This window comes from Hipposideros armiger, unplaced genomic scaffold (genome assembly GCF_001890085.2).
Source record: "Hipposideros armiger isolate ML-2016 unplaced genomic scaffold, ASM189008v1 scaffold_48, whole genome shotgun sequence".
NCBI lineage: Eukaryota > Metazoa > Chordata > Mammalia > Chiroptera > Hipposideridae > Hipposideros > Hipposideros armiger.
Genome location: NW_017731398.1, coordinates 3,151,786 through 3,166,331, shown reverse-complemented (window position 1 = coordinate 3,166,331; position 14,546 = coordinate 3,151,786). Strand labels below are relative to the sequence as shown.

At 56.0% G+C, this 14,546-nt stretch overlaps 1 protein-coding gene across 1 annotated transcript in view; it reads left to right on the top strand.

Moving 5' to 3' along the window:
* The window catches only part of CEMIP (cell migration inducing hyaluronidase 1), a 119,868-nt gene that overhangs the window by 86,641 nt on the left and 18,681 nt on the right, over positions 1-14,546 (top strand). The window contains 6 exon segments of the mRNA XM_019640220.1: positions 145-354; positions 4,273-4,478; positions 5,069-5,138; positions 5,929-6,057; positions 7,828-7,913; positions 8,865-8,996. Of these exon segments, the coding sequence (XP_019495765.1) occupies positions 145-354; positions 4,273-4,478; positions 5,069-5,138; positions 5,929-6,057; positions 7,828-7,913; positions 8,865-8,996 (833 nt within the window).

Sequence of the window (14,546 nt, the reverse complement as noted above, 5' to 3'; positions counted from 1 at the left end):
ATTTGCAGAGAACACCTTTGATGGCTGAGACCCGAGGTGGGGGTTAGCGAAGCCCTTGGAGGGTGACCATGTGCACTTCGGAACGTGGGTACCAGTGAGGGGCCAGTGAGTGACTCACGGCCTCCTGACTCTCTCCTCTTGCAGTTTGCACTGGGGTTCACTGCCGCCCATCTGGAGGGCGTGGAGCTGAAGCACATGGGACAGCAGCTGGTGGGCCAGTACCCAATCCACTTCCACCTGGCGGGGGACGTGGACGAGAAGGGAGGCTATGACCCGCCCACCTATGTCAGGGACCTCTCCATCCATCACACCTTCTCTCGCTGTGTCACCGTCCACGGCTCCAATGGCCTGTTGGTAAGCACCCCTTCCCAGGGAGGCAAAGGGTCTAGAGCGCCCTCACCCCCTCCCACCATGCCAGCCAGCTCGGGGCCATGCCGCTGGAAGCATGTTTGACTCCAGTCAGTTGGTCCAGGGCCAGCGGGGGCTGAACCATCCTTAGCTCAGATCTCAGAATGATCTCAGCTCACAGCAGGCTCTGAAGCAAAGAGGAAGGAGAAAACAGGGCGCGTCTTCGCCACAGGGCACCAAGCTGCAGGCTGGGTGGTCACTGGGGCAGTTCCTGCTGCACCTCCTCACAGGGACGGTAAATCGGGGAGCATCTGTGACCTTGTGGCGTGACAGGTCTGCTGGCTGCAGGCGGGGACCGTACAAGACTGTGCTGGGGTGTGTGCTCGGCAGACTGTAGCCTCAGCAATGGAGGAGTGTCCCTCCGAGCAGGTGCGGCGGGAGAAGGGTCTTCATTAGGAAGTTGGCCTGTGTGTCATATGCTTGTCTTGATTTGCACAGATAATCTTTACACTAAACGGATCCATTTTTAAATAAACTAACTTATATGCCCTATAAACTTTTGAAAGTGGATGTTTGTTACAAAATGGCACCCTGCAAGCCGACTCCAGCCTCTGTTTGTTTTGGCTTATACAGTGTTTAGAGAAACATTTGATCATTTTTACACTAAACTGATAATTTCACACTAAATTGAACTTCCTCTAAATGGACTAAACTTACATCCTCTATGAACCTTAAAACCGGATGTCACAAAATGGCACCCTGCAAGCTGCATCCAGTGACCAGATGTGTTTTGTTTGGCTTAAATGGTGTTTAAAGAAACATTTGAATTAGTTTCCATCACTTAAAAATTAAGAGATTTCACATAAAAATCTGGATTCCTGGCTTCTCTTGGAACGTGGGCTGAGTTGGCAGCACCAGACCCAATTCCTGCCTGGCAGCAGTGGACTAGGGCAGAGTCACCGCTGCCCCACTAAGTCGGGCCTGTGTTCTTGGGTGTCCCTCTTGTCCACCACGTCCTGGGTGAATGCCCCAGGCNTGCTGAGGGCGGCCAGGAAGCTTCCGCTGAAAAGGAGCCGTTGGAGCTGGACCTTGAAGGACAAGGTGATTGCCACGTGGACAGGGTGGAGAAGGCTGTCCCAGACGGAGGGAGCAGCTTAGATAAAAGCGCTGAGAAGTAAAGTAGCAAAGTCTTGTTCAGGGAACAATGGGCGGTCTGGTCTCCTGGCTCCTGAGCTGGAGACCATCTGCTGACTACACTCCTTGCGAAGGGGACCCTGCCACCGGACCTTAAAACTGAAAAGCCATGTGGCCCTGTGACCCACACCAGAAACCGCAGTGGAATGCACTGGAGGCCCGGCGTTCTGCTAACTTGTTTGAGCCTCTCCTCTGGTCGGTGTCCGACCCTGAGTGAAACCGAAGGCCTGATAGCCGCCCCCAACGTGGCATCCACCCCTCACCCCCACACCGTTGGCGTCAGAGATCTCAGGGGATAAGAGTAAATCACAGTAAATAGACTCTGTGTAAAGTCAACTTTTTAACACCTGAGGCTTTTTTAAAGAAGGACTCTGGTAGCCTGACTAATGCCCCCAAAGACGCCAATGTCCTAATTGGCAGGACCTGCGGGTTTGTCACTTTACACTGCAAAAGGGACTTTGCAGGTGGGATTACGACGCTATGCTGGTGAGGTGGGAGATTATCTGGGATTATCTGCTGGGCCGATGGAATCACAGGGTCCTTACAAGAGGAAGGCAAGAGGGTCAGAGTCGGAGGAGACAGTGACATGATGACAAGCAGATTAGAGTGATGCACCTTGAGGGTGGAGGAGGGGGCCACCTGTCAAGGATCACAGGTGCCGTGAGAATCGGATTGTCCCCTGAGCTTCCCAGGGACCCAGCCCTGCCCACATCGAGACTGCCGGCCCAGCGAGGCTGACTTTGGATTTCTGCCGTCCAGGACTGTGAGAATAGAAATTTCTGTTGTAAGCCACTGGATTGATGGTAATTCCAGCAGCCCCAGGAAGCTGGTGCTGATCCACAGAGGGTATATCTGGATTCGCCGTGAGCCAGTTTCACGTCTTGAACTAAGATGCTTCCAGGAAACCTCCATCTCCCTGAGTCTGCAGAATTCCGAAATGATCACCGTCCTTAGAAATACTGCAGGCCTTCCACAGGGTGTGTGTGGGTGATGGGCAGGAAGGGGAGCCAGCTCCTCCCTGGATGGTCGCCGTTGGCTGAGGGCTGGTGGGAAGCGGGCCTTTGCCCTCCGCCCTGGCGGGGGTCCCCTGCTCCGTGAGGTGTGTGCTGGGTTGCCCAGGTCAAGGTCACCGTGAAAGCCAAGTGCTGTTTGTGGAGTGGCTCAGCCTGCGGATGGATATACACGAGACGTTGTTGCTTCCTGTAATACCATCCTCAACTGGGAGGGAANATTTTGCTCATCTCTAAAAGAAAATTATAAGATTGTGTAGGATTTAAGCAAGAGTAAAAGGTGTCAGAGCCCAACCCAGGGCCCGGACAGGAAGGGTCCTAGTTCTGGATGTTTCCAGAGCATGGCTGCCTGGGACTTGGGGAGCAAGCAGGCTTTGTTGTACAGAAGCCAGGAGGCATCTGGGGTGCCTCCTAGATTAATGCTTCTTGATCAGGGACAGTTTTGTCACCTGCTCCCTTCCCAGTGGAATATTGGGCAGTGAATATCCAGAGACATGTTTGGTTGTTACGACGGAGGAAGCTCTGTGGACGCCCAGGGACACTGCTGAACACCCCGCAGTGCCCAGGACGGCCCCTGGACAGGTCAGCGGTGCTGAGGGGGGGTTGTTTTTGGGTGATATACGGATTTCCTGGGGCCTGGCACCATGGTAGGTACATAATAGGTATAAGCTGAACTGATGTCATAGGGGAGCAGAACCGTCCCTTGTTGGGGGACATCATTAGGCAGTCAGGGCCCCGGGGATGAGGATGGGAGATCGCAGTCCAGATAAGGGAGGTGTTTCTTCTACCCTTCCATCCTCACTGTCCCGCTGCGGGCAGGCCACCTAGTGAGGCAGTGCGTGTGTCGTTCTGGGGCGTTCAAGCAGAAGGATGCTGTTTGTCAGGGACGCTTGTCAACAGTCTGGCACAGGGGGGGGGGAGCGGCGGGAGGGCTCAAGGGAGATGCCCTCTGAGAACCTTCTAGTTCTGAGATTGATGAGTTCAGAGACTTCAAATCCAGAAGGGGCCTCAGAGATCATGGAGTTCGAGTCCTTCATTTTCTGGTGGGGAAACTCAGTTGAAGAGGTTGGGAGACTTGTTAAGATCCCCGTCTGGTTGGTGGCACAGCTAAGACTGTGCCCAGGTCTTTCGATGCCTTCAAATGGTGGTCCCTCTTCCCCCACTGATACTGCGATTCCCAGAAGGATACTAAAGGCTGGAGCTGGCAGTCTTTTCTGGTTCCCGGCCCAGGAGTCACGTTGTGGCCTGACGTGCATTGTGAGCTACGAAGCTGGCTTGGCTTCCTGGGCCAGGGCACAGTGAGGGACATCAACACCAGTGTCACTGCAAAGCCCACCTGACCAGGTGAGGCTCTCCTCACCACCTTCCCACGGGGTGTCCTGTGCAACCATCCACATTAAGTCCCGGAAGCTTGCACTTGTGTGTCCTCACCAGAGCAGGCTCACGTGACCTCGTCCAGGGTCTCCTAGGACCCACTTCTAACCTTTCATCCCCTTCCCCACACCGTGGAGCCTCAGCCCTAACTCTTCCGGTGGGAAGAGACTTGAAAGGCACCGTCCCATTCCCAGGCCCAGCCCCTGTGTCAGGCCCACCTCCAAACCCCCAGCGCCCTCACAGGGCTGGTGTATGGCCCATGCTGTTCAGTGTTTGTTGAGGGAATGAATGAGCACATGAATAATTGGACGTTGGGTGAAACGTCCCCCCGTCTTGACCCCTGCAGGTCAAGGACGTTGTGGGCTATAACTCTTTGGGCCACTGCTTCTTCACGGAGGATGGACCAGAGGAACGCAACACCTTTGACCACTGTCTTGGGCTCCTTGTCAAGTCTGGAACCCTCCTTCCCTCCGACCGCGACAGCAAGATGTGCAGGCTGATCACAGAGGACTCATACCCGGGATACATCCCCAAGCCCAGGCAGGACTGCAAGTAAGCCCCTCCACCCCACACCCATGCCCCGTGAGGGTGCTGCGAGCACCCCGGGCTGCAGAGCAGCCGGCAGCCGGGACCCCAGCCCTGAGCTTCCTGCTGCCTCCAGCTCTGCAGAGGGGCTTCTCCTCACTGCTTGCTTCTCAGTCACTCCGTGTGCATCATTCTTGTCCAAAGACAGCCACGGTGCTCGTGCTCTGCCTTTTCCTGATGTCACGTGGTGCTTTGAGGACAGGAATCGGGCTGTCACCTCGGCTCCCAGTGTCTCTGGACGTGACCGAGGCCAAGACGGAGAGAGCACTTCTGAGTCCAGGGCCTCTCCCTCAGAAACGGCTGCTTTCCTGGGTTCTGTGGGCTTACATTTGTTTTGGAGCCCAACTCAGACTTCCCCCACATACTGCCTCTGTCTTTCACATTCTGAGCATGTGACGTGCTTCAGTGCACCACGCTCTGACGAGGACACTGGATTTCAGAGCCACACACCCAGAACCCCCGCAGCCTCTGATAGGAGGCTCTCTGAAGCCATGTTAGAGTGCCTGACATGGGCCGTGTATGAGTGACGCTTTCCATCTCCCCCCCACCCCCAACAGTGCTGTGTCCACCTTTTGGATGGCCAATCCCAACAACAACCTCATAAACTGTGCTGCTGGAGGGTCCGAGGTGAGCAGAAACACCCCTTTTTGGAGGAAAATATATCTGGGGGCTGGGGAACAGGGGGCCATGAATTCCGTGCGCTCTGAGCCCCAGGTCAGGCAGAGAATGAAGAAGGGGTCCGATGCATTGGTTTCAGTGATGGCTGTCACATTGTCACACTGGTGGTCATAGCCAATGAAAGCGAAGCACTTTGTGTGTAATGCTCATCACGAGGCTGAAATGATTGTCACTTAGAACTGCGCCCGGCACATTGATGTTCTAAGCTAAAATGCTTTAGTTCTTGCATTGACCCGACGAGGTTGGTACTGTTACCTTCCATCTGATGGATGGAAACCGAGGCAGGGAGAGCAGACACGCCTGGGGCGCACAGGATGCAGACACGGCATTCTGGGCACGTGGACTCGCTCTCACCCACCCCGCTGCCGTCGCGCCCGTGGGACCCGAGCAGGTCAGTGCCGCCTCTGGGCCTCAGCGTCCATATCTAGAATGAAGGACAAGCTGCGAGCATCATGGAATCCTCCTGTTTTGTGTCAGGAGGAGGAGTTGACGCTGCAGTCTGGCCACGTGGAGCCCATGGCCAACAGAGTAGGACCTGATGATGGGTTTCAGTAGTCAGGGTGGACCCCACAAAAGGCGTTTTCCTCAGACGTTTCATTGGTTCCCGGACGTGTGTTTGGGGGTGGGGGCCTGCTGGGGGAGAGTGCTAGACCCCACCCTGAGTTGGGGCCATTCGGTCACCCCAACCAGAGGGTGAATGGTGCTGAGTCCTGTGGCTTCCCCTTGTGCCCCCCAACAGGAAACTGGATTTTGGTTCATTTTCCACCACGTGCCGACGGGCCCCTCGGAGGGAATGTACTCCCCGGGTTACTCGGAGCACATCCCCCTGGGAAAGTTCCTGAACAACCGAGCACACTCCAACTACCGGGTAAGTCTGTGTGGAACCCCAGTCAGGGTCGTGGACTTGGGAATGGAGCTGGGGAGCGGGGCTGAGACCAGACACACTGCTGGGGGGCAGAGGTGGTCTTGGGCCCTGGGGGGCAGTGTGCACCAGAGCCCCGATGTTAGGGCTGGTCCTCTGGTGCAATCCCTGATGGTGCAGGTGAGGAAACCGAGGCCCAGAGGGGAATGGACACATTCAGGGTCAAATCCAAAACCAAAACCAATAGGCTGAGCCAGGGAGGAGACCAAGAAGGAGAGATGTGTTCTCTGACTAGACCTGCGCTTCCAGCTCGGCCTCGGGGGTGGCGCTGTGAGGGGCCCTGGGCAGGGTGGGCAGAGAGGACCCCAGACAGCGTTGTGTCCCAGAAAGTAGGAAAGAAAAGAGTTTCCCGGGGCAGAGGGCAGAGGTGAGGCGTGCCATAGCGCAGGCCTCAGAGGGGGCATCTCGGAGGCTGTGATGGGCCTTGGGGCGCTGTCGCCATACAGGATGGGGGCGGGGTGGTGCAGGGGAGAGAATGTGCTGGCTGCTCATCAGATCCCTTCCTTGAGAAGACTGCCCATGAGTGGGTGTGGCCGCATGGTACCTGGATGTTTAAAGAGGGTGAAACGGGGGGATATGTGGGGAGGATGCTGTCCCACAAGGAAGTAGGCCAGGGCTCACGGGCACAGGTGGAGGCAGGTGGCAGGAGGGAAGGGAGGGAAGGGACGGTCGAGGAGCCTGCAGCTGGCTTCCGTGTCTGAGCGGAGGAGGCCCGTGCCTGGGGCTCACGCCCGGTAAGCCCGGCTCCACATGGGGCCGGTCCCAGGCCTCCTCCCCGGGCTGTCTCACTTAGGCCTCATGGCCGTCGGCGAGATCAGGGTCATCAGCCCATCTTACCAAGCAGACAGCTGAGGCCTGAGCGGTGAGGGGACTTAGCTCATGAGGGAGGAGCTGGGCGTCCAGCCCCACCTCTGCTGACTCATGTCACACTGCTTCCCTGGAAGTAGCAGGAGAACGCAATAGCCAGAGTGACCTCCAATTAGAAAAGTGGAGAAACCCGGGTTTGGGCCAAGGGATCCAGGAAGGAAGGAACATGGCGTCACCAGGCAGTGGCATGGAGCCGCCCTGCCTCCCACTCAGCCATGGCTGACAAAGTGAAGAAAATGCGGTTCCCTCCTTGAGTCACGTAGGATCCCAGACAAGACCCTGGGCGGGCCACAGAGCCCTGCCGCACGGCGAGGATGAGACTTACAGTCAGCATTTCCTTCGATGCGCTGCAGACACAGTTCCCAGGAAAGCACAGGCATCGCCCTGGAGGTGGGGCCTGGGCCCGTAGCTGCCGCAAGCGGTGTGAGCCCTGGGCATGGACCCAGCTGTGTGGCCTTCACCCCTCTGGACCTCAGTTTCCTCATCTGTACCTCAAAGAGGACATCAGGGACCAGACGAGTGGCTCAGTTGGTTAAGAGCTCGCTCAAGAGTTTGAGCTCTGAGCAACAGCGGTTCGAGTCCCGGCCCGAGCTGAGCAGCCACTGAGCTGCCAACAGGTGGCAGGGTGGCTCAGCTGAAAAAAAAGAGGACATCAGATTGGACCTGGCAGTGCAGAGAACCAAGCGGGTTCTTCACCTCCCTCACCATAGACCCCCTACTTCTGTTAATGCATCCTGAGAAAAAAGTTGGTTTTCCTGGAGCCTGCAGGAGTGAGCACTGCGGCTGGGTGTGAGCTGGTGCCCGGGCTGCAGTGATGCTCACGTGTCCCCGAATGTGCCCTCTCCCCAGGCTGGCATGATCATAGACAACGGCGTCAAAACGACTGAGGCCTCTGCCAAGGACAAACGGCCCTTCCTGTCAATCATCTCTGCCAGGTAATCACCCTCAGGAGCACCACGCTCCATGGCAGCCCCGCCACTCGGCTCCATTCCCTCCAGTCACTCATCCATCAGGGGAGAGCTGAGCGTTTTCTGTGTCCTGCATGGTGAGGACCGTGGTGGAAACCTGGACAGGGCAGGGGCAGAGACTGGCATAGGGCTTAGGGTTTCCGCATCCGCATTGAATTCGGGTTTCAGCCAAAGCCAGCACCTGGTAAATGAACAGGAGTGGCCAGGAGGCTGGGCTGGGATTGGAAGACGAGGAGAAAAGCTGGGGAGAATCTCACCATCAACTTCACAGGCAGGAACATGCAGGCTGTCCCTATAAATAGACCTGGGGCTCAGCCAAAGGCCAGGCTACTTTTGAAAGGTTCTGTTGGAGCCTCAAGGTCATTAGGAAAACCGGTACCCTTTAAAGAGACCAGGTGGCTTGGTCTCTGTCAAGTCAGTAACGCTAGTGACATGATAATGTTCGTGGGAGACGTTTACCAGACCGGACGTCAGCGAGCTTCTGGGCTCAGCGCTCCCTCTGGCAGCCAGGAAGCTGAACCCCACAAAAGGCACTAGGTCAGGGCTCCCCCCAGCTGATGGCGGGCTGGGCATCTCACACGCTCCTCCCTGCCCTTGGCTGCATTGCATGCCAGGCTGGGACTGGCTGTGGGAACCCCCCCCTGAGCTCTGACCCCGCCTGGATGGGGTGCCCCTCAGTGGTTCTGTGAGCAAGGGAGGTGACGTGTGTGTCGCCTACATGGGGCTGGGCCCCAGAAAAGACCTTCTGCATCGAGTTCAGAAGGTGCATCCCCGAGCCAGGTGATGGGAGTCGGCTCCGCTGCGGCAGAGTGTTCCGGGCACTGTGAGCAGAGAGCAGTGAGCACTGTGAGCACAGCCCAGACGGGAGTCAGCTCACGAGTCCCCCTGCCCCTGTGCCCTCCCCGTCCTGTGTTCCAGATACAGCCCTCACCAGGATGCCGACCCGCTGAAGCCCCGGGTGCCGGCCATCATCAAGCACTTCACCGCCTACAAGAACCAGGACCACGGGGCCTGGCTGCGTGGTGGGGACGTGTGGCTGGACAGCTGCCGGTGAGTGGAGAGTTGCGTGGCGTTGGCACAAAGTGAGGATGGCGCAGATGAAGACGTGAGCTCGCATGTAAGGTCCCTGTGGAGAGCCACCAGCCCGCACTGGACAGGGACCCAAAGGGACAGGCAGCTGTGTTGGGATTTGCTAGGAAGGAATATCACGAGATGTCCTCTTGGTCTTTTGTGTTAAAACTGGGAGATCGAAAACTCTGTATCAGAAACGTATTTTCCCGTTTTATTGTGACCACTTAAAGGAGAAATAAAGGTGATAGGGAGTAAAAGGAAGTGAAGGGATGTAAGAGGGAGGGGGAGAGGGAGGAAGGGAGGGGGAGGGAGAGAGAGAGAGAGAGAGAGAGAGAGAGAGAGAGAGAGAAAGATGTTTTAGACACATTGACTTTGACATGCCTGTGAGATATTCGTAGAAACATNTCCAGCTACTATCTATCATCTATCTATCTGTCCTCTATCATCTATCTATCATTTATCTATCATCTATCTTTCTATCTGTCATCTATCTATCATCTCTCATCTATCTATCTATCTATGTATCATCTATCTATCTGTGATTTATCTATCATCTATCTGTCATCTATCATCTATCTATCTACCATTTATCTATCATCTATCTATCTGTCATCTATCATCTATCTATCTCTCTATCTCTCTATCTCTCTATCTGTCATCTATCTATCATCTATCTATCTATCTATCATTTATTTATCATCTATCTATCTACCTACCCATCTATCTATCGATGTCCAGCTGTATCACAGTTTAAGTATTTAACTATGGGAAGTGTTCTCAGGAAGAACAGAGGTGGAATGTTAGAGCTGGAATGGACCTTAGGAGTTACCCTCAGGCACAAGGGCCTTCAGGCAAGTCACACAGCACGTTTGTGGCTGAGCCAGGACTTGAACTCGCCTTCCCCTCCCGACCCAGGGCTCCCTTCTGCCTCGTCATGCTTCTCTTGTCAAGTCTGTGCCAGCCTCGCCCCACTCCTCATGAGGAGAAAGAAATGAACACAAGATGAACGGGTTTTTGTTTTTGTTTTTTTTTTTCCTTTCTGGTGCTTTTGAGAACTGATTAGTTATAAGTTATGAATCAGACAGATGAAGAATCAAGTCTCAAGTCTATCCTTGCAGCGGAAGTGACTTCGGGCAGCCTTCGCAGTCTGTCATCTGTGGGATAATAGTTGCGATAATGATTAAGAGAAATAATGTATATAACACGTTTGACACCCAATAGATGGTAGTTATCTTATTCCTTTCAATGAGGACTTTTCTCCATAGCACGTCTCAAGGGCCTCGGAGGGAATTTCTGTCTCAGGCGTTGGTTAGACTAATAATATACCTAATTCAGTATTCACTTGCATTCAAAGAAGCGTTACCCATAGTGTGATCCAGACAGTGGGCGGTGGGTGCATGGGATTTAGAGAGCTGTGGGCAGGAGGCAGAGGCCTGGGTCTGAGCGTGCCTCCACCAGCAGGCCTGTGAGTGCCATTGGACCCTCCATGTCCCTTCTCCAGTAAAGGCATTGAGCTTGCTCTCACATGTCCCTGCCAGCGCCAGCAGCCGTTTCCTTGCCTCTTCCTCCCATGCCTGTCTGTCTGGACTATTTATAACAAGCGTGCATCACTCACTAGGAGAGTCCCACTGGGTGACCTTGGTATCGACTGCAATGTTTATTGAGGGACTGAACAGGAGTCAAGGTCACGCCCTTGCCTAGCACCAGAGTTGAAGGGAGAGGAGCTTGTTGGAGCTCGCCTAGAACAAAGCAGCTTGTGTGTTTGTTCCTCCCTTCTGGGGTGAAGGGCACAATTAGAGAACTGGGGCTCCAGCCTTGGTTCTCCGACATGGATTGTATGACCTTGGGCAAATCACTTCCAGTCTTATTTTGCTCATCTCTAAAAGAAAATTATAAGATTGTGTAGGATTTAAGCAAGAGTAAAAGGTGTCAGAGCCCAACCCAGGGCCCGGACAGGAAGGGTCCTAGTTCTGGATGTTTCCAGAGCATGGCTGCCTGGGACTTGGGGAGCAAGCAGGCTTTGTTGTACAGAAGCCAGGAGGCATCTGGGGTGCCTCCTAGATTAATGCTTCTTGATCAGGGACAGTTTTGTCACCCGCTCCCTTCCCAGTGGAATATTGGGCAGTGAATGTCCAGAGACATGTTTGGTTGTTACGACGGAGGAAGCTCTGTGGACGCCCAGGGACACTGCTGAACACCCCGCAGTGCCCAGGATGGCCCCTGGACAGGTCAGCGGTGCTGAGGGGGGGTTGTTTTTGGGTGATATACGGATTTCCTGGGGCCTGGCACCATGGTAGGTACATAATAGGTATAAGCTGAACTGATGTCATAGGGGAGCAGAACCGTCCCTTGTTGGGGGACATCATTAGGCAGTCAGGGCCCCGGGGATGAGGATGGGAGATCGCAGTCCAGATAAGGGAGGTGTTTCTTCTACCCTTCCATCCTCACTGTCCCGCTGCGGGCAGGCCACCTAGTGAGGCAGCGCGTGTGTCGTTCTGGGGCGTTCAAGCAGAAGGATGTTGTTTGTCAGGGACGCTTGTCAACAGTCTGGCACAGGGGGGGGGGAGCGGCGGGAGGGCTCAAGGGAGATGCCCTCTGAGAACCTTCTAGTTCTGAGATTGATGAGTTCAGAGACTTCAAATCCAGAAGGGGCCTCAGAGATCATGGAGTTCGAGTCCTTCATTTTCTGGTGGGGAAACTCAGTTGAAGAGGTTGGGAGACTTGTTAAGATCCCCGTCTGGTTGGTGGCACAGCTAAGACTGTGCCCAGGTCTTTCGATGCCTTCAAATGGTGGTCCCTCTTCCCCCACTGATACTGCGATTCCCAGAAGGATACTAAAGGCTGGAGCTGGCAGTCTTTTCTGGTTCCCGGCCCAGGAGTCACGTTGTGGCCTGACGTGCATTGTGAGCTACGAAGCTGGCTTGGCTTCCTGGGCCAGGGCACAGTGAGGGACATCAACACCAGTGTCACTGCAAAGCCCACCTGACCAGGTGAGGCTCTCCTCACCACCTTCCCACGGGGTGTCCTGTGCAACCATCCACATTAAGTCCCGGAAGCTTGCACTTGTGTGTCCTCACCAGAGCAGGCTCACGTGACCTCGTCCAGGGTCTCCTAGGACCCACTTCTAACCTTTCGTCCCCTTCCCCACACTGTGGAGCCTCAGCCCTAACTCTTCCGGTGGGAAGAGACTTGAAAGGCACCGTCCCATTCCCAGGCCCAGCCCCTGTGTCAGGCCCACCTCCAAACCCCCAGCGCCCTCACAGGGCTGGTGTATGGCCCATGCTGTTCAGTGTTTGTTGAGGGAATGAATGAGCACATGAATAATTGGACGTTGGGTGAAACGTCCCCCCGTCTTGACCCCTGCAGGTCAAGGACGTTGTGGGCTATAACTCTTTGGGCCACTGCTTCTTCACGGAGGATGGACCAGAGGAACGCAACACCTTTGACCACTGTCTTGGGCTCCTTGTCAAGTCTGGAACCCTCCTTCCCTCCGACCGCGACAGCAAGATGTGCAGGCTGATCACAGAGGACTCATACCCGGGATACATCCCCAAGCCCAGGCAGGACTGCAAGTAAGCCCCTCCACCCCACACCCATGCCCCGTGAGGGTGCTGCGAGCACCCCGGGCTGCAGAGCAGCCGGCAGCCGGGACCCCAGCCCTGAGCTTCCTGCTGCCTCCAGCTCTGCAGAGGGGCTTCTCCTCACTGCTTGCTTCTCAGTCNGGGGGGGGGGGGGGGGGCTGTCATGATGAGGGCAACGCAGAGTGGGGTGCAGACTCTTTTCTGCTGTTCCATGCGGCTCCATAGAGGCACCCAGAGCCTGGCCAGCGCCTCCCATCTGGGCTTTGCAGAAAATCAGGTTGTAGGCACACCCACATGAGGCTGAGGAAAGAGGGACACAGACTTAGCTACTATAGCGGAATATGGATTTGCCCTGCTTTAGAGCACTAGCTTTAGAGAGGGGGGGATCGTTTTATGTCCCTAAGGTCCCCAGCTGGTCGGCAGTCTGGGCATAAGCTCTGTGGGGTCGTCCGAGCCCAGGTTTCCCTCACTCGTTGCTCCGCCATCTCTAGGCCTGACCTCACAGCCCTGGGGGAGGCTGGCCCACCCCCCCCCCACATCTGCATCCCAGCCCTGAAAGTGCCGTCCTCTGGCCACAGCGACTGCAGGGTGGCTCTCCTGGCGAGCCACGTGTCAGCTGAAACACAGGATATGCTAGTACCAGAAAGTGGATGGGGGCAGAGATACTGGGGGCAAGTAGCCGTGTTTGCCGCAGGCTTCAGACCTGAGCCTGCATGGCCGTGAACCCTGGGTCCTCGTTCAGACAGGTCAACCCACCTCCCTGAGCCTCATTCCTTCCGAGAAATGGGACCAGGGTCCCTGGGACCACCGTGCGCGCAGGGGGTGGTGGCACCTAAGTGGCAGCTGGGAGGCCCCTGCAGGGATGCCCTGACCCCCGCCTCCCCTCCCGCCCCAGGGAAGCCGATGTATCTGCACGTCGGGGAGGAGATCGACGGTGTGGACATGCGGGCCGAGGTCGGGCTCCTGAGCCGCAACATCGTGGTCATGGGGGAGATGGAGGCTGGCTGCTACCCCTACAGCAACCACGTCTGCAGCTTCTTTGACTTCGACACCTTTGGGGGCCACATCAAGGTATGGGTCTGCCTGGCGGAGGCTGCCAGCCCACCCAGGAGAGTTCCCGCGGGGCCGCCTGTGGGCGGGATTCCGGGTGGGCAAGGGGGTAGAGGGGCAGGGGGCACCAAGGCAAGAGGACCTACTGGAAGTTGGAGGAGAGAAGGCCTATGTATCGCCCGCTGGGTGCTGCCCCCCCCCCCACCTCCCGGTCAGTGCTTGGGAGCAGGAGACGTGATGGAGTCAACCTGGGGACTGCTCCCTCGTCCCCGGTCACAGGGCACACACCGCGCTGCACTCCCTCCCTTCACGATTTCCAGCCCAGCCCATGGCTCTCCCTTTCCTCATTATTTAACCCCGATCCCTTCCTGAAACAACTGACACTGAACTCACACAAAGTCTTATGTGCAGTCGATCCATTAAAATACAGAGATACGTGATAAGCAGGGAGAAGACTTGAAGNAGAGAGAGAGAGAGAGAGAGAGAGAGAGAGAGAGAGAGAGAGAGAGAAAGATGTTTTAGACACATTGACTTTGACATGCCTGTGAGATATTCGTAGAAACATCCCAGGTTTGGGGCGAGCAGGTGGGAAGGAAGAGTGGCTGATTATAGCATCGCCGGCAGCCCTGTGGGAGTGGAAGCCGTGCGTCTCTGACGTCCCCAGAGACTGACTCAGTGGAGGAGGAGAGGGCCCTGGGCAGAGCACTGGGGGGCGGCAGTGATGGGGAGAACCTGGGAAGGGCCTGGGAACAGGAATCAGGACGTTTGGGGAAAGGACTAGAGAGCACAGGGCCGGAAGATGGGCCTTGAGTGATTGGCTGGCACTGGACGGGCTTCAGACAGGGAGACGTGCACATCCCGGAGGCGGGGGACCGGCTGAGCCGCAGCCAACCGGGAG